This window comes from Bolinopsis microptera, chromosome 3, assembly GCF_026151205.1.
Source record: "Bolinopsis microptera isolate Bmic1 chromosome 3, MBARI_Bmic_1.0, whole genome shotgun sequence".
Taxonomy (NCBI): domain Eukaryota; kingdom Metazoa; phylum Ctenophora; class Tentaculata; order Lobata; family Bolinopsidae; genus Bolinopsis; species Bolinopsis microptera.
The window spans coordinates 17,876,992-17,896,451 of NC_087074.1; the positions used below are offsets into that span (position 1 = coordinate 17,876,992).

Genomic DNA, 19,460 nt, shown 5'->3' on the forward strand with positions numbered 1-19,460 from the left:
CATGACACGTGGTGTGATGACACGTGGTGTGGAGGGTAGGTCCTGGTTCAGAGAGAGAGAGAGAGAGAGAGAGAGAGAGAGAGAGAGAGAGAGAGAGAGAGAGAGAGAGAGAGAGAGAGAGAGAGAGAGAGAGAGAGAGAGAGAGAGAGAGAGAGAGAGAGAGAGAGAGAGAGAGAGAGAGAGAGAGAGAGAGAGAGAGAGAGAGAGAGAGAGAGAGAGAGAGAGAGAGAGAGAGAGAGAGAGAGAGAGAGAGAGAGAGAGAGAGAGAGAGAGAGAGAGAGAGAGAGAGAGAGAGAGAGAGAGAGAGAGAGAGAGAGAGAGAGAGAGAGAGAGAGAGAGAGAGAGAGAGAGAGAGAGAGAGAGAGAGAGAGAGAGAGAGAGAGAGAGAGAGAAAGAGAGAGAGAGCATTACAATTACACGTGTTCACAGGGAGGTGTCAGTAATTAGTGAGTACCTTACTCGGGAATAAATATTATAGCGGGTTAATTTATGACTGGGAAAATTAATGACCGGGAAAAATATGGCGGACTTTCCCAAAACCCGCCAAATTATCCCGGTCATGTATTTACCGGTGGCCGACCTTTCAAGTTTTTTTTCAGAGGTAAACAAATTTTCAACCGAAATTTTTGTTTTTGTTACTTGTTAAAGAAGTTATTTCAATTTACAGTTATTGATATTACTCAGAAATAGAAAAAAAAGACACGTCTATTTAAAGGAAAATAAATCTAAGCAATAATAAGTCAAATCTTCATTAAAGCGTATTCTCATTATCGCTAATGTCCCCTCCATTATCATTATTGATATCCCCCTGCTGCTGACCGTCAAATTCGAAGTTGTATTGTTGTCCTAACAAGACTTTCATTTTGTCCGCTAATGGGGCTACTGCTCTGAAGGTCAGCCGGAGCTTAAGATGTATATTATATATTATTATTATTTTCGTTTTCTTCTATAACATATAAATTGTTTTCTTCTCTACGATTCACTGATTCATGGGCAAGAGAAGTGAGAATCACGGTCCACCCTGAAATCTGATTTCTATAACCAAATTGTGATTTTTATAACGAAATTATGGTAGCAACCGCCAATAAAGTTACAGCCCTCCATCCACTGCTTCAAAAGTCTTCTCTAGCACATATGAGACTTCAGGTAAAATATGATGATCACCACCCCCTTGGAACCCCATAATCTGAGTCGGCGGGTTTTTTTATGACTGGTAAAATTTTTGACCGGGAAAAATATGGCAGAATCTTCCAAAACCCACCACTTTATCCCGGTTATAATATTCCCGAGTAAGGTAGTTACAATAATGGGCGCAGCTATTAGGGGGGAGTGGAGGACTGAGTGTTACTATTAGTGGGGGCACCCACTAATAGTGTTAACCCACACTTTGAAACAGGTTGTAGTTTGAGGGTGTGAACTTTCACCTCTAATCTACAACTCCAGTGACAGGTAAAGGAAGTGTTACTGATTGTCGGATTCTCCGGTGCACGGTTTTAATTTGTTGCGTGATTTATAATTATTGAGATATCAGATATTGATCATGAGAACGCAATTGACGAAAATCATAACGTTCATCATTTTTGTTAGATACCGCAAATTCGAGTACAGCTATTGCTGGATCATGCCCTTCGCTTAACTCAAAATGAAACATTATTATAAAAATTGTCAAACTTAAAACTTTCTCATGCGGTGGTTGACAAATGATTATCCCTACTAATAACTTAAAACCATCACCAACAAAAGGTCACCATTAAAAACTGCATCAATACAATTGGTTAAAACAGGTCTAAATAAAATGATCAGCTGTAAATAAATCATGAAACAGTTCTATCACAAGTCCCCGAGGAGCTGCCTGGCGAGTTCCTCAGTGTCCTGTAAATTATCAGATTTAAACCTCTTAGCAGCTCTATCCTCAGATTCAGATTCAGACGCCCCATCTTCAGAGTAGTCACCTCCTTGCTCCTCTTCCTCTTGCTCCTCTTCCTCTTCCTCTTGCTCCTCTTCCTCGCTGTCGGAGTTACCACCCCCGAGTGTAGCTACTCCCCCTGATCTAGCCGCGTCTCTTTCTCGCCGCTTCTCTTTTCGAGCCTGCATAGTTGAAACATCATAGATAGTGAGTTGTTACGAATGATAATATTACATATGTGGGAATTCAAAATATATGAAAAGAAATAATTAAATTTGTGGAGGCTATGAAAATGGTCGATAAGTGCATTGTTAATATCGTCTAATTCTAGAAGAGTTAAAGCTCACATGCTTAGCCTCCTTTCGTTTGTTTTTCTGTTCCAACTTGTCCATCTTATCCTGCGCTCTCATGTCCGCCGTTATCTCTGCTATATCAATGCCACCTGACGAAACACAATCATCACAATAGGACAATAGTTATTAAATAACTAACGTTTAAAGTGCACTAGTTAAACTGAGGTGAGTGAGTACTGTGCGTTCTATATGAGCCGAGTTATTTGCTTTATGAGCCGAGTTATTTGCTTTTTAAAGTCAATGAATGAATACTAAAATAACAAACTGCACAGGTAGCCACGCCCACCAGTTGGAAAACTCCCGGATAGTTGTTATCAGATCAGGTGATGTGTGCATCAGGTAATGCAGTATCAACTGATAATGCTTACGCTATATAACAACTTAAGAACACTATAACAACTTAAGAACTGACCTGCTTTGGAAGGATCGAGGGCAGGGGTTATATCAACTATAGCAGCGTTATGTTTCTCGAACACTCCTTCTTGAGATTCAACCTGTGACAAGAATCTTATCACCACATAAAATTACAAGGATTTAAATATAATGAATAGGATTTAAAAATAATAAATATAACAATGTATATTATGTAGATTAATGCGTAGGATGAAAGGATCGCTTTTATACTTGAGAATTGAAATTTTATTTAACAGGGCAATTATAGGATTCTCAATAATGACAGCTAAATCATTGATTACCGAGCATATACATTATTCACTGTCATACTACACAACTCACATTTCCTTCTTCATCGAATACAATTTTAGTGTTAGCCACGATCCCCTTTCTCAACAAAGCCTTTGCTTTCGCAACTTTTGTCTTAGGTTTTCCTTTAGGTTGTCGGGGCCCAATTTCTTCAAGGTTCTCTGTAGACATTGAATCAACCACTGAACTTCCTTTCTTGATCAAATATCGTCCCTGAAGTTTTCGTAAATGAAGTTAACAATTTGAAAAGATTTTACCCCAATCGGTGTTAGCATAAAAATATAAAACTCTTTCAAGTTTCAGGCGGTCTCCTTGGCCTGATATGAGTCACTACGGGCACAACAATAAGCTTCAGCATTGGTAAAAAAGAGAAGAACTGATAACATACCCATCATCATCATCTGATGGAAGATCTAACTTCACTTTTTCTTCTCCGAGCTGTCCTTCTTTGTCTTTTTCTTCGTCCTTTTTACTTTCCTGTAATTAAAAGATTTATCAGTAAATGGAGTTATAAGAATTTATTTGAAGTGTCACGGTCAAATTATCGAGATTATAATTCAACGTTATGATCGTTAAACAGGTTGTGTTCGCCAAAATGTTCCCAAATCACAAATAATTACGAACTAACCTGAGTTTCTCCTCTCTTCTTCTCTGCTTTTTTCAGGAACCTGACTTTAGGTGCAGTGAGGAGACCGAGAGAAGCAGCATAAGCTGCCAGCGGGAGTTGGTTTACATTGAACACGGACTTGTCTTTCTGAAGGAAGATACTCCGGACATAGCTGACGAAACATTTACGAGCCCTGGAGGGTGGGGATATTATTAATTTGGAGAAATTGTGGTGTTATCAGTGGGGAATACCTGATCATGATCTGAGTGAGATAGATTAAATGTTTAGATTAGGAAGTCTAGCAAGGAAGGTAATTGAACTTCTGTAAAATTTTACCAGTGGTGTACTTCGGGGCTTTCTGCGCAAAGTGACTGTACTTTTTTCTGGATCGAAACCTGAACGAATATTATTTTGAAAGTGGTTGAGGCTCCATTACAGATTACAGAGATCAAAGATACGACACAATTTAATTTCAAATTCATAGTGAGCAGGAAAAATAAAATCAAGTGCAAAAAGGTAACCTGTTTTTGAGGGTTCACTCTTATCTTAGTAAGAGAGATACCGGTGTTGGTGAGTTTAGTCACCATCTCCTCCTCGGAGGGGAGGAACATTGCCAGACTGTTCCCTGTCTTGTGGTATCTAGCAGTCCTTCCTGATCTGGAGAGTATATCTGTTAATATTTTAACGTTACACCTTAATAAACTGAGTTTGCGAATAAATAACACTGCTGGAGAAAATAATTACAGAGCTATTACGGAAGAGCAGGAAGGAAGGCGGGGGGGGGGGGGGCAACCTCATAAAGCAACATTGATTTTTTTGAAATTTTAGGTGAAAATTTCATGTCAATATTTTTACTAATATAAGTTTCGATTAAAAAAGTTTTTGGAAATATTTTTATTTGTTGTTCAAAATTTTCAGAAACTATCTATATGAGCAGCCTTTTGAAAGTCTGAACTGTTCATAATCCTTTGATCAAATTAAAAACCCTATAAGTTTAAGGTACACAAAGGCAAAAAATCCAATTTTTCCCAACCCTAATAAATAAATTGTTAAAACTTTAATTTAATCCCCTCATGCAGTAAAAACACTTTAAAACAGCTACCACTATGAATAGAATTGAATGTATGATGTAAAAAGTGGGAAAATACTGGGGAAAAACCAACAAAACCAACAAAATAACCATAAATACGGTAATGCCCCCCCCCCCCTGAATATCTATGGTTCATGAATTATTACGGCAGGCTAAGTTTCATTTGTCAGATTAATAGTGAAGCGAACAATATCGAGATATTAATTGATATAATTGATGTACTTGCCAGACATTTCATGGCCCGTCCCGGAACTTATAGTTGATGTTGCAACGTGAGACAATGATGTACGATAGTTCTTTATTTTGTTTACATAATCATGAAGTGAAATACTGGCTCTCGCAATTCCCTGATAAGAATTTACTTTTTCCAATATCGGTGTTTGGTAATTTTTTTGACGTCATATGCATACCGTCAGGTAGTTGATATTTGAAAATTCAATTAATTATCAAGCGTTACATTTCAGCCATGCAAAATTACAATGAAATATTTTGATATATTAATTGATAAATGGTACTGCAATATAAGTTGCTTAATGTGTGGCCGAATGACAACTAACTAAACAAGAAAAATAAACTTGATTAAATACAATAATTAATTCGGCTGAACAAACAGTCAACACATAGCAAGAGCCACATTAACGTTGGGGCCGTAAATATGACGTCAAAAAATTACCAACAGTTATATTTTACAATTCCAGTGCTGCGAATAAAACTTGTGTTCTTTATCTTTGTTTCGTGATTTGAACGTTAGGAAGTCGAATTTCTGTACTTAGAAATCACTTTTATTAAATTTGGCTGTGCTGCGAATAAAACTTGTGTTCTTTATCTTTGTCTCGTGATTTGAACTTTAGGAAGTCGAATTTCTGTAATCACGTTTATTAAGTTTGGCTGTGTGTTTCTTAAAGTTAATCTTCGCTGGTGATATTTCTTAATTTTTCTATAAATGTTTCTTGATCGCTTGACAATTTGTTGCAGGCTGATGCGGGTTTTGACTGAACTGGTTCATACTTTTACACCTATTTAACTGTGACAGTGAAATCCTGGCCGTAGGCTACACTAAGTTATTAGATAACTAAGTTACACAATTCGTAACATAACTTGTTGCACATTCATGAAATAGATTAACATTTAAACTAACAATTAAAATTATTCAAATCCTCTCCGCAGCGATTACATGGCTAAGTTCCTGTCAAAAATACGGAATATCATCAAGATCAATGACATAACCCCAGCTCTCTTGGAAAAGTGGGGTCCCGAGGAATGCGACACGAGACGTATCCTAGCAACAGCATACCGTCTAACCCACTATTTTGGCTGGGATGATCTGATCTACGGTCACATCACTGTCAGAGTGCCAGGAGCAGATGATCACATGCTGATAAACCCGTACGGACTACACTACACGGAGGTAACCGCGAGTAACCTTATCAAGATCAATTATTCCGGCCACGTGATAGACCAGGGGTCTACCAAGTTCCCTTTCCAACCTGTAGGGTATGTGATCCACTCTGCTATCCACTCTCAGCGACCTGATCTTGGGTGTGTCATGCACATTCACAGTAAAGAAGGGATCGCGCTGACTGCTGCAGTTGAGAAGATTGAGCCAGTCACTCAGGCTAGTGTTGAGTTAGGACAGATCAGTTATCATGATTTTAGAGGGATAATATTCCGTCCGGAGGACAAAGAACCCCTGAGCAGAGATTTCCCAGCTCCCTCAAAGACACTGATTCTAAGAAACCACGGTCTGCTCACTGGAGGTAAGACGGTTGAAGAAGCGTTCAACATCATGTACTTTCTCCACCAGGTGTGCCAGTGTTATGTAGACAGCGGGTTCACTCACTCCCCAGTACCACCCAGCAGGCTTATTTCTCAGGAGATAGTGGACCTGTCCCGGGATGGAACTGATAGTTGTAGGTTTGATACAGGTTACGGGGACCAGGAGTTCGAGGCACTAGCGAGGCTGCTGGACTATCAGGGGTTTGAGACGGGGTATCCCCACAGCCAGGCCTCCAGGACTTTATTGGACCAGAATATGAAGTGAGGATGTTGGGAAACCGGGCTTGTGGTTAAATTGTCATGATTTAAGTGTGAACATGTTGAAGATGGCGGGACAAAGCTACTTGTCTATGTTACTGAAGGAAGTTGGGACAAACTCTAAAGAGGAACTGCGAACCCCTGATGCGGGACAGGGATTCTGGAGGGTTATCTGGCGTCGATCGGACTTAGTTCCGACATAGTAGTGTATATAATTTAAGCAAACCATAAAGATTTTTAGTTGAAAAAGGGTTGGAAAGAAAAATTACCCGTCCTTTTCACAGTTTTAATTTTTCATTTTTCATGTTTTCCATTTTAATTTAATGTGAAAATTTATTCCGGTATCAAATTTTTTTTATGAGAGAGAATACCGTAAATTTTTGTTTTAAAAAATTGGCTTAGAAATTTTTCCCAATTTTATACTAGTTTTACAAAGAGTTTTTACTTTTGTGACCAAAAAAACGCCCGGGTGAAAACGTTTAAAAAGTTTAGGGGGGGGTTTGTTGGATAGCTAATGAGACAAAAGTACGTTTCAAAAATTATTGGGACCAATTTGCTGAGGCCCCTTTATGTTGGGGTTCCCTGAACATGTGGGAACAAGGTTAAATTTGGGGGAAATTTCCCGGCCCCCCCTTAACACCAATTTTACAATTTGGGGTTTTCAATGGAAAATTGTTTTCGGTTCGGAATTACTTTTAACATCGAAAAAACTGCATGAGCTAATAACAGTAATAAAAGCTAGGAGCGCTCTTGACTGATAAAGTATTGACGAATGAAGAGTGACCAGAGAACCAACCTTATTTCTTATTATTATGTGTAATGTGTATGTATAATATCTTATGTGTTTGCACGCGGCACGCGGCACGTTCATCCAAACGCTTCGAAAATACCTAAAATTCGGGAAATATAAAATATAACGTTAAGGTAAATGTTAAAATGTTACCTATGAACATAGGTCTCCAAGTCTTCAGGGCAGTCCAAATGAACGACCCAATGAACAGCTGGTATGTCCAGGCCCCTAGCTGCGATATCTGTAGCGAGCAGAACGGCCGCTGAGAGAAAAGGGCTCTTATTGAAGATATTGAAGATAAAACAACGAATGAATGGAGGTAAATGTCGAATCTTCTCAAATCGTGAAAATATCTCGTACGAACTATTAGATACCACATAATTACTGTTTCTACGTCAAACACAACTATAGATTCACCTCTCCAATGTATCAACAATTAGATCATGAACAAATTACATTGATAGCTGACATCTAAAAAGGAAGGGCTATTTTGATTACTTACTTTACTTTATAATAAGATAACTAATAAACAAGATAACTAATAAATAAGATAACTAATAAATAAGATAACTAATTAAACAAGATAACTCACCTGTTTTCTTACAGAATGCCTCGTATATTCCGACTCTGCGGAGTTGGTTCTGTTTGCCGTGAAGTGCCAATATTGGTGTGCCTGGTCTCAGTTTGCAGAGGACGGCATTGTGGAACTGAACCTGCCGAGTGAATTATCAGTGAAACTATCACTTAAAGCGCGGTCACATCATTCTTTACACTTCTATAATATTTACTAATAAGATCTAGGGGATTAGCAAGTGGAACGAATTGGGTTGTTTAAAAACCAGTGTTACTATCAATTTAAGAATAAAGCTTTTCTTAATTACCTGTTTGCAAGAGGACATAAAGACTAGAATCTTTGTGTTGAGATGAGACTTGATGAAGGCGTGGAGCACCTCCAGTTTCACAGACAGTTCCAAAGTGACGTAAGAGTGACTGAGTTGGGTTGGAGTCTTGCTCTTGTTGGTGGAGACTACCACGCTCTCCTGCAATCGGCAACGTCTATTACACAATCTTTCAAGTGAGAAGAAAATTTGGGGAAAGTTTGAGGGAATTTGTTTGTTGGGTAAGATATACACAGTGTAGTGTAGGTTTAATTAATCATATTGGTAAATAATAATTGGGAGTCTATCAGGGACAAAAGGAAATCGCGGCATGTACGGAATCGCGATTTTTCCCATTTTTTGCGACAAATTTTATATGTCGTCTGATGTCGCCTGATTGGCTTGTCGCGGTATCACGATTTTTGGCCAAAATAATCGCGATTTTCTTTTGTCCCAGGAGTCTATAAATACCTTGAGAGACAAGTTAGCTAGTTTCATGATATTTTTAGTGCTGAGGGTAGCGGAGAAAAGGAGAGTCTGCCGCTCTGTTGGCAGGTTCTCAAGAATATACTTCATGGCTGTTGAGAAACCCAGGTCTAGGATACGGTCTGCCTCGTCCAGTACTGAAATAAGAGGCTCAATATTGTTCAGCAAAAGTACTTCTAGGTAAAAACCTAGTACAAACAACAAAGTTATGGTAACAGTTTCCAGCGGTAGTTTTTGTTTTAACAACCCAAAAAAATGATCGCGAATAAATAAAAGATCTAAGGAATTTACCGAGAAGCTGAAGAAGATCACAGTTAAATCCAGCAGTTTGGTCCATGTGCTGGAGCAGTCTCCCTGGTGTTGCTATGAGAATGTTGGTGCTCTGTATTCTCTTCCTCTCCTCCTCCACACTCTTTCCTCCTATTATCAGGCCCGCTGAGAAGTCATGCTTACACCCTACCTGTGGAGAGGGGTCATTATATTGGGGGGGGGGGGGGGGGGGGGGGGGGGGCACCACCTGGGGGAGGTCATCTGTTTCCCTTTAGTGCTTTATTTTCTGTACTTTCAAGATTAATTTATGTAAACATCCTTAAGACTGGCATTGACTGGAAAGTGATTTGCTGGTTTTCAAGGGTTACTAACACTAGGGTTTTCATCTGGAATATGAATAAACTAAAAAGTCCTGGCACCTTTTTGAGGACCTCGTATATCTGATAAGCAAGTTCCCGAGTGGGAGTGATGATGAGAGCTCCAGCTCCCATAGCAGTGGACCACTTCTCTCTCCACAAACATTCCAACACGGGAACTAGGAACCCCAACGTTTTACCACTTCCTGTTATTGCTTCAGCCTGGGATGTAAGTTTCTTGTAAATCCTTCTGTCTCATCAACTTGTTTATTTTTGACTCTAGAAAATTATACAAAATAACATTGCGTTCAAAACGAAACAGATTCTTAATAATTTTTAAAATTCGTACCTGAACATCGGAGCCTCTAAGACAGTGAGGGATGGACTGTCTCTGAATATCCGTCATATTCACAAACCCTGCTGACTCTAATCCTGACAGCGTCCTCGGAGAAATGGGCAAGTCCGAGAACTTCTCCATCGTTTCCGACTTCAGCTGTTTAAATGATTTATGTTACCTTAATTGGCACTTTTTAGCGAGTTTACTGATTGCAGCTTTTTGTAAGCTCTTTGTTCGGCATCAAAAGATTTTGTTCAAAGTATGTTCTTATTATAAATGTTAAAAGATAAATAAATGTATCTAAATTGAAAGTTGCTGGACACTCACGTGTTCATATCTTGAAGTACAGGATTTGATCTCCGCATCATACTTATCCCTCATTGCATTCTTGTTTCCCACCTTCTGCTTTCTCCCTCGTTTGAGAGGATGGGAAGACATTATCTGACTAGGGAAAAAGGAATGATAGGAAATGGGCACAAATATTATTATTATTGCAAAAATATCATAGAAAGCAAGTGCAAATTGGGGAATATTTGGAAATATTTATGATCTACAACTTTAAATTCATTACACATCTAAATACTTTACAACATGGAGACGAGACAGTAAAACTCTTCTTAAATATACGCGAATGTAATCTTGATATCTAAAAACTTCAAATTGTAAACATTTCAGGTCATAAAGTTCTCGGGCTTCATAATTTGCTTTCATTTCTCTTTTAAAAGGTGTCCATGCTATCGCGATAGAGTAATCGACACAAATCCGACAGTCTGGTGAGTGGAAATTCCTTCAATTCGTCGACTTCTTCCATAAAACTGAAAACACTTCACTTCCCCCTCCTAAAACTCCTGGAAATACGCCAGGCATTTGGTTCCTCGTATTTATTAAACAACGGCTCAATTTTCTCAGCCTTCTTGTTCTTACTAAGCTTAGTCTGATCAGCTGTCTTAAAGAAAGTAGGCGCCAGTTCCACCAGCCACTTTGCATCTATAGCAGTGCACTCCCTCATGTACTCTTTAGTGGTCAGCACTAGTTCGTGGTACACAACCCAGTCAGGCTGCCGCTGGTACAGGGAGCTGGAGGGGTGGATGTAGACTACCTGGTTATCCACAACTGTTTTGTAGCCCTCTTCTCGGTCTTTCTTGGGCCGCGTTTCGGAAGTAGCCCGAGCAGATTGCTTTTTGTATTTTGGTAGTTTTGCGGAGGCAGGATACTACGTCTAGCTTGTGTCTGTCCATGATGCCCAACATTTGCTTTCTGACATCTTGTGCTCGTTTCAGCGTCCTGAGGGTGATGTGTTAAATTATATGTTCATATAATGTGACTATATGTTAAATGGATTCAAACATTAAGTTTAAATTGATTACGATTCGATGATCATAATTGCGATGGCAACATGGATATTTATAGCCGAATTTTGAGCCCGAAGTTTAAACTCTTCTAACTTTAAATTGGATTATTGAAAAAAACATGCGAAACATATCGTTAGCCCGTGTTGAAGACAATGCAGTAAACATGGTTTTATATTAGAAAAAGTTAAGGTTACAGCGTTTGACCATCTGTGGGATCTGTAACTTAAAAACTAGAGGTTATTAAATAACTGACCTTGCTTGTAGGAAGTTCTCGTAACACCAATGAGAAGCAAAGTTATTGTTCTTCCACGCATTATAAACAGCAAGCAGGGTCAGATGGTCTCCCTCCGGTTGATGGAACTTTGCTTTCTTCTGATCCGCTAGAGTCTGCTTCTCTTTTGGGCGGTAGAACACGTTCTGAATGGACAACATGGATACAATCGTGATAGCCTCATCACTGCAACCCAGATTTACGCTCTGGATAAGAAGTTTTGATAGCTGAGGCTCGAGAGGGAACTCTGTCATTCTCCGCCCAAGCTTGGTGAGGAGACCCTCGTCATCCAGCGCGCTGAGCGAGTGGAGCTCCTCCATCGCGCTTATCATAGAATCCTTGGGAGGGGGGTCCATGAATTCAAACGAGAGTAGGTCATTGATGCCCATAGCTTTGAGTTGGAGAATGGTACTAGCTAAGTTGGTCCGCTGAATCTCAGGAACGGCTGTAGGCAACATTTCATCGTTGTAAGCTCGTTCTGTGTACAGCCTGTAGCATTTACCGGGTCCCGTTCTACCAGCTCTACCCTGACGCTGCTTAGCTTGAGCCTGAGAAATGGGGACCACCACCAACGAGTCCAGTCCTGCTTTGGAGTTGTAAACTTTCTGTTTCACAAAACCAGGATCTACCACGTAGTATATGCCATCGATAGTGAGGGAGGTTTCAGCGATGTTAGTTGCTATGACGACTTTACGAGACCCAGGAGGAGCAGGATCGAATATTCTGGTCTGCATTTCACTTGGCAGTGCACTGTAAACAGGGAGAATAACCAGCTCGGGGACATCCTCTCCCAGCATCTTCATTCTCTCAAACAACATCTCTGCAGCTGTGTCGATCTCTTCCTGACCTGTAAGAAACAACAACACATCTCCTGGGGGTTCAGTTAGATGAATCTGCATAACAGTTATCAAAGAGGCATCCAAATAGTCTGATTCTGGCTCTTTTGCATAGAATACCTCCACAGGAAACATGCGGCCCGGTATCGTGAATATCGGAGCTTCATAGAAATAGGATGAAAACTTAGCAGCGTCTAGGGTAGCGGATGTCACAATAAGCTTCAAGTCTGGCTTCTTTTGGATGGCCTTTTTCATCAAACCGAACAAGACGTCTGTCTGCACTGTCCTTTCGTGAGCTTCGTCCAGCATGATGACGGAATATTGAGTAAGATCAGGATCTATCAAACATTCTCTCAACAACATACCTTCTGTCATGTATTTAATCTTGGTGTCCTCCGAGGTTACATCCTCGAAACGGATAGTGTACCCGACCTCCTCCCCAAGTCGACACCCAAACTCTTCGGACACCCGTTTTGCTACTGACATTGCGGCCACCCTACGGGGCTGAGTACACCCGATCCTACCCTTCAGACAGTAACCTTCCTCGTACAGGTACTGGGTCATCTGAGTGGTTTTACCACTTCCTGTTTCACCGATTACCACTAGAATCTTGTGCTTGTTAATGGCTTCCACCAGCTGGGCCTTCAGCTGATAAATCGGAAGACCTTTTCTTTGCTCGACAATTGTCAGATCTGTACGCTTGCCGTAAGATACCTTTTTCCCGAAAGTAGCTTTCTTCCATTCAGGCACATCCTCTTGTTCCTCAACTTTGAACTTGCCGTAACTTTCTTTTTGTTTCGAAGCGTTAGGAGTTGGGTCATGGAATGAGGAAGTGGAGGCGGTCTCATCTTTCCTATTGTTCCTCACTTCAGTCCTCACTTCTCGTCTCTCCTTAGCTAACGCACTCTGGGTTGTGGCAGAACGTTGGAGGGACCCATCCGGATTCTTAACAATCCTGATCGGAGAGTGCTGTACACTCAGCTTGGTTTGACCTCGTAAGAAGAGCGGCTCCACCTCCGCCAGCTCAATCTCAACATCCTCAATATCAGACCCATCACCCTCCTCCAGCTCATCAATAGTGGGGTACTCACTCTTGTCCAGCACACCAGCAGCGATAAGCTGCTTGATTTCCCACCTCTCAGGGGAGGTGAGTCGTGTCACACCAGCTTTTCCACCAGCTTCCTCCCCCTCGTCTATCTCCTCCCTCAGCTGGTTCATCTCTGCCTCCAGTTTTGAGACCCGGGCCACGTTAACGATCGGTTTGTTTAGGTCACGTGGGTTAAGATCCTTTCCTGATGTCTGGTCCACTTCTTTCATGGATAAACTTGTCTTGTGACCAACTATAGAAAGTATTTTGACCCAAACAGCGTCGTTTTGCTGAACACAGTCTTCTACGCGGTTTACCCGCTCCTTTTTAAGTTGAGAAATGTGGACAAGACCCTCATTTTTGGAACCATCAATCGCAACAAAACAACCAAACTGCATGAGCTTCTTAACCTTCCCTCGGTAAACACCACCCACCTCCGGAACAACAGCTACTGGTGGTTTGTGGTGAGCAGGACTGCGAGACCGTCTTCGTTTGTTGTAGTATCGGTCTGTTTTTCCTCTGTCTCCCGATCTCGTTCTATTACGTTCGTCTCGACGCCCACCATCTCTACTCCTAGATCTCCTTCTGTCCCCCCTATCTCTACTTCGGGACCGTCTCCGGTCCCTGTCTCGAGATCTTCGTCTATCCCGACTCCTTGATCTTCTCTGCTGTGGTCTACTATCTGTACCGCGTGACCTGGCGTTTTGTGCGGATTTCTCATCATCCCATTCGGTAGGTTTACTCTCCTCTTCGCTGTCCCATTTCTTGTCATCCTCAACCTTACTCGACTCTTCACCCTTACTAGAAGGTGCTAGGGCCTCTAACTCCGCCAGAGCATCCGTCACTACATCAGCTTCTAATTCCGGAGCAAAATGTCCGTCCGGTATGCACAGGGCTGGGAAATCTGATTCTGTGTTGGTGGGCTTCAGTTCTGTTTTGGATGAGGAACCTTTCTTGACGAGAAGCGACGGCTGCATTGTTTGAATCAGTCTGAAAACATTGTTAATAAATGATTCCGGGAACTCTGCTCCATTTTTCTTCAGCAGTTGTTTAAATTTAGGAAGCTTTTTCCCTTTTTTGGCGAGATTTATGATGAATTCAGCAAGGTCTTTATCATTAATACTCATGTGGTTATCAAGTTCTGTACATATCTTGGATACTAAGGAGAGGTATTCGAGCTTCTCCAGAGCGTCCATTTCCTAAATAATGACTGTGGTGAGTTGTTCAAATATGATAAAAATGGGGAAAAAGAAAGGAGCGACAAATATTTGAAGATGACAATATATTTAATTTTAAGCTGTGTATTAAAGTAAGAGTTGCGAGACAATGGAACATTTAATCATATAAATAATTTGGGAACATAATAACACTTCTACATTTTCAAATAAATCTCAATTTTGAAATCTACAGAACATCCAGTTTGAAGACTTTCTTAGGAATTTCAACACATTTGTTCAAATGTTTGTTTTTTGTCAGGAGTAGAATTGTTGGGTCTGATATCAAGGATCGCTGGCCAGCGGTGATCACACAAAACATCCTCTACTTCATCGACTTTTTCTCCAGCTCTGCTTTGAGTTGTTTGGAGAAATCGTCCTCGATCTTGTCGTCGTCCCAGTTATCCTCCCATACCTTGTAGATTGGAGAATGTTAGAAATAAAATCGGCATAAAATCATAATTTCGATTTGTAGAAAATTTACTGTGACTGATTTACATAATATCATGCTTGAATGGACTCTACGACTTCGACTGGTCGAAGTCGTATACCATTGTTCTTCCAAAGAACAATGGTATGATTGATGACAACTATACCTGCAAGTCAGCCTGGTCAGTCTCCTCCTGCTTCCACTCTTCTACCGGGAACTCCTCAAACTCATCATCCTCCTCCAGCTGGCCAAGGTTGGGTTTAGCTTCTCCTTTAGTCATTATGAAACTAGTGGGGTGCTTGTTAGTCTGGTATGCATTATGTAACTAACTCATACACATAAGTTAGCACTAAGGTATAAGCGGCTTATTAAGTTAGAGCTTTCTACATAATAATTGTTGGAGAAGGTTTACCATGCTTGAATTCATAGAGGTAAATCAGATCATACAGTTAATATTTATAAGTCTATTGAATGAAACCATTGCAATGTAAAAGAAATTTTGAATCTGAATCGATGCTTCAAATGATCTAAAACTTCAATAAATTAGTCGTCTAAAAATAATAACTTAAGAAACCCAAAATATTTTTTGTTGAAACAGTCTTGCTGTTCCACAACGGTCAAGGAATAAAATTGGCGAAACAAAAATCCTACGACGTCCCGAAAAAACGATGCAGAAAAATCATAATGGACAACAGTTCAAAACCTAAAAAACAGCTGGATCAGTCAGATAAAACGATGTCTTCCACCATATCACCAGTGTCAACAAATTCTACATCTTCATCAACTTTCGTCTCTTCTTCTACCTTTTTCGTTTTCTTCTTCTTCTTTTTCTTTTTATCTGGTGATGATGCATCTGAAGAAGCACCGTTGACATTTTCTATTCCATTTGCGTCAGGAGTGTCTTTCGTCTTTGACTTCTTGGATTTCTTCGCTTTCTTCTTAGGAGATGGTGCAGTTTCCCCTTCCTCATCGCTATCATCAGCTCCAACATCCTCCTCCTCACCTTCCCCTCCTTCCTCCTCCTCCTCTTCAGCACTCTTATTAGCAGCCGCCACAGCTCGGTGTATCTTGAGCCAGGTGTTGAAGTATTTAGTAAGAGCAGAGTCAGGAAGCTGACTCTCCCACTCTGTCACCTTGTCCAGGTCCTTGGGGGTGAAGGAGACGCTCGACCTTTTCTCGGTGAGGTCACGTGATACCGCTTCCATCTTTTCTAGTAGTTGTTTCATCTGGGGACGAATGGCAATTAGTTTTCCTTATCGATTCAAAGAATTTTTAATTTCTTTTGATGAAGATTAAACTGAAGTTCAGAAAATTATGAACTACATTTATATAATATCCAAGGTTCAATTTCAAACAGAAAATCTTTACAAAACAAATTGAACGGAGCTTTTTTAATCGAGACAAACCTGAGAAGTGTACTTAGGATTGTTGCACTTTTTGTTAAACTTCCTCAACCACACAATTACAGGGAAAGAGACCTCAGGGAAACTGATGCTTTGTGACAGTTGAGAAATGTAGTTCAGGAGGAGTTCATATGTCAGGTCGAATACACCGTCCTGGAACGCTTTTGTCTTCTTGTAACCTTTCGTTACCTGTGAGGATTCCGGTTATATACCACGTGTTTTTATAGTTTATACCCTTCAATTTACTTTAATTAATTCAATATAGTTTTTACGTTTTGAAATAAAAACAGAGAATACGCAAAAATCCAACTGTAAAGCTCAAAAGAAAACTTACCCTGAGAACACAAGTAAGATCAACAGGTTTGGTAGCAGGTGCTTTGTGGACCACAGCACAGAAGTCCAGAGTTCCTAACAAGGAATGTACCAGAGGAATGTGCTTGTTAGTGGCAGCAGCAAGATGGAGCATGAGGCGGATGGAGTGGAGATGGAGGGGGTAGAAACACGGCGAACTGTGCAACTTTATCACACCCATCATTACCTGATTGATGACGTCATAAAACAAGAAAAATCGACGAAACTTATTATTTACAAACTAATTATCTTCAATCTTCGACCTTTTGTTGCATAGAAAGATCTCGTAACCTACAATTCCATTCAGATATCACAACAATTTCATTATAAATTCGCCACAATTTAACAACAATAATGTCACTACAATTTTACCTGTATGAGAGGGAAGATGAGGGGTTGAAGACAAGCATCACAATCCGATAACACAGATACCCACACGTGCAAACAGTTGACATACTGCCAGTTATAGACGGACTCAACATCCTTCTTGTTAACGATCACTGAGCGTAATGTCACTGCTAACTGTCGGATGTAAAGGAACCCCTGAAGAGTAGGGGTCAGTCTGGGACTGCAAGTTAAAGTCAATGAGTTAAAGTCAATTCGTAATTAAATAATTAGTAATAATAAGGATGTCACCAACGTAGCGAAAAGACGATGTAGTCCCATAAAATAATTGCTACAAAACGTCTATAGTCTATAACTTAAACGGAAAAATCTGACTCTAAATTTCAAGTATTTATTGAAATTGCAATTTGAAGCTTTTAGTGGTTAACTTTTTGTAGCATTGCTGTAACACCCTACTTACCGTGGTGTAAGTGCTGTAACACCCTACTTACCGTGGTGTAAGTGATGGAACACCCTACTAACCGTGGTGTAAGTGATGGAACACCCTACTTACCGTGGTTTAGTGCTGTAACACCCTACTTACCGTGGTGTAAGTGATGTAACATCCTACATACCGTGGTGTAAGTGATGTAACACCCTACTAACTGTGTAAGTGATGGAACACCCTACTTACCGTGGTGTAAGTGATGGAAGGGTTTATTTTAAACATTTCCACAAGACTGTTCCTCATCAACATAATGTTGTCACGTGACTTTGGGTTCATCATCTTACTGCACTTGGTGTACTCAACGTACATTTTCTTCAACATGTCCTCCAGGAATGTGGGTATCTTCTTCACTACCGCCTGTTTGGTAATATGTTGATTAATATTTGGGGAGAAGCTAGATTTAGTATGAAGATATATTTGGGGAGACAAACAATTTAGTGGGATGGAGCAAAGTAGTTTTGTACACAACAGCAACAAATCATCAAACCTGAAGACAAGTGAAAGCTACAACTCGAGAAAGCTCAGATTTGCTACCCCACACAGCTACATGACTCTTAACAAACTTCTTGATAAGTCTAGAGAAAGCAGCATAGTATGGTAACATGGCTTTACAGTGCCTCATCACTGCACACAGTACATCGTTACTCGTCAGCAGACCTATCGAATAGGGAGTGAATTAAAAGAAGGAAAAATTCGACAAGATAATCAAACCTATTTTAACAAAATTTCCATGAGACAAGCTTCGATTTTATAATGACACCATTAAGAGGAAAGCTCCGGGTATATAGTTATTCAGAAAACGTACCTAATAACTCAGTCAGACTGGTAAGATAAGACTTGAGAGACATTTTAAGTCTGTTCCACTTAGTGGAACTAGTAGGATTCTCTCCCAGGTGACTCTTCAGCAATTCACTGGTATACTTCAGACACATCATGATGACTTTATTAACAATATCTGGGTCTACTATGGTGTACTTCATCTCGGATTCTGGTTCATCTCCTTTAGCGGTAACGACAGCAGCTTGGAATGCCCTGACAAGCTGCTTCCACGTTGGCAAACTGTTCTTCTCCAGGTTTAACTTCCACTTTTTGAGGAGCTGTGGCGTAACATTAATTGCAGTGACAGTGGGTTCTGCAAGTTCAGGTTCTTCTTGACCAGCCATTTCTGTATTAGGATCTGGATCATTATCTGACATGTTCTCTGCCTCATCTTCTAAATCTTCTGGAATCTCATCCTCTGAATCTACTCCGGATAAACCGTCCGAATCTTCAGCCCCACTGAAATCAAGAAGGTATGGATCGTTCTCTTGTAGAAATTTGAAGAAATCGGAATCCTTTTCTCCGAGTCGTGACAGCCCTTTCTTAACATTGCCCGACTTGGGAATGTTTTCATCCTTGCTAGCGGTCTCTGGAGTCTGATCAGACTCCTCTGCAGTCTGTCCTGATGAGTCAGCCGTCTCGTCAGATACAGCAGGTTTAGATTTCTTTGACTTTTTCTTGGCCTTAGGCTTAGGCTTGACGGGTGACTCTGACCCTTGGATGGCATCGTTGTCATCGTCGAACGAAGCCATAAAATCGTCAGCATTCAGTTCACCTAAATCATCTCCTTTGACAGCTACCACTTTCTTCTTCTTTGTTTTAGGGGCTTCGAGCTTCTTTCTTTTCCTTTTCTTCTTCTCAGGCTGATTTTGCACCATCATCGCTAAAATGAGAATATGATGTTAAATACCCCAAATATGTGCAAAATCCTTTTGCGCGCAATAAATACTGTCGTGCAAGTGGTGTTAAATAGACTTTACTAGACTTTGAAACTTCGCGCCGTCCAGATATAACTAAGTTGTGGTGTAACTGTCTCATTCAGCAGGAGTTGCTCGT

At 40.5% G+C, this 19,460-nt stretch overlaps 4 protein-coding genes across 4 annotated transcripts; 1 reads left to right on the forward strand and 3 right to left on the reverse strand.

The window, feature by feature from the left end:
• Positions 1-1,657: 1,657 nt before the first annotated feature.
• Positions 1,658-10,250, reverse strand: LOC134813259 (probable ATP-dependent RNA helicase DDX10). The gene is made up of 16 exons (XM_063820948.1): positions 10,137-10,250; positions 9,822-9,965; positions 9,536-9,694; positions 9,138-9,306; positions 8,832-8,983; positions 8,364-8,522; positions 8,075-8,195; positions 7,636-7,744; positions 4,090-4,225; positions 3,905-3,963; positions 3,590-3,761; positions 3,346-3,438; positions 2,995-3,174; positions 2,672-2,753; positions 2,254-2,348; positions 1,658-2,088 (listed from the first exon to the last, which is right to left on the reverse strand). Exons 1-16 carry the CDS (start codon positions 10,245-10,247, stop codon positions 1,831-1,833), a joined length of 2,199 nt encoding a protein of 732 aa, XP_063677018.1. The 5' UTR covers positions 10,248-10,250; the 3' UTR covers positions 1,658-1,830.
• Positions 5,830-6,837, forward strand: LOC134812911 (putative aldolase class 2 protein CC_1201). Its single transcript, XM_063820518.1, has one exon. It carries the CDS (start codon positions 5,833-5,835, stop codon positions 6,697-6,699), a length of 867 nt encoding a protein of 288 aa, XP_063676588.1. The 5' UTR covers positions 5,830-5,832; the 3' UTR covers positions 6,700-6,837.
• A 311-nt stretch (positions 10,251-10,561) lies between the features above and the next one.
• On the reverse strand, positions 10,562-14,625 carry LOC134812621 (ATP-dependent RNA helicase DHX8-like). The gene is given in 3 exon segments (XM_063820106.1): positions 10,562-10,953; positions 10,955-11,093; positions 11,415-14,625. Coding segments are annotated over 3 exon segments (3,594 nt in total). The 5' UTR covers positions 14,552-14,625; the 3' UTR covers positions 10,562-10,635.
• Positions 14,626-15,485: 860 nt separating this feature from the next.
• LOC134812622 (nucleolar complex protein 2 homolog) lies at positions 15,486-19,288 on the reverse strand. Its single transcript, XM_063820107.1, has 7 exons — positions 18,391-19,288; positions 18,073-18,242; positions 17,772-17,942; positions 17,126-17,296; positions 16,737-16,940; positions 16,406-16,591; positions 15,486-16,225 (listed from the first exon to the last, which is right to left on the reverse strand). Exons 1-7 carry the CDS (start codon positions 19,283-19,285, stop codon positions 15,719-15,721), a joined length of 2,304 nt encoding a protein of 767 aa, XP_063676177.1. The 5' UTR covers positions 19,286-19,288; the 3' UTR covers positions 15,486-15,718.
• Positions 19,289-19,460: the final 172 nt, after the last annotated feature.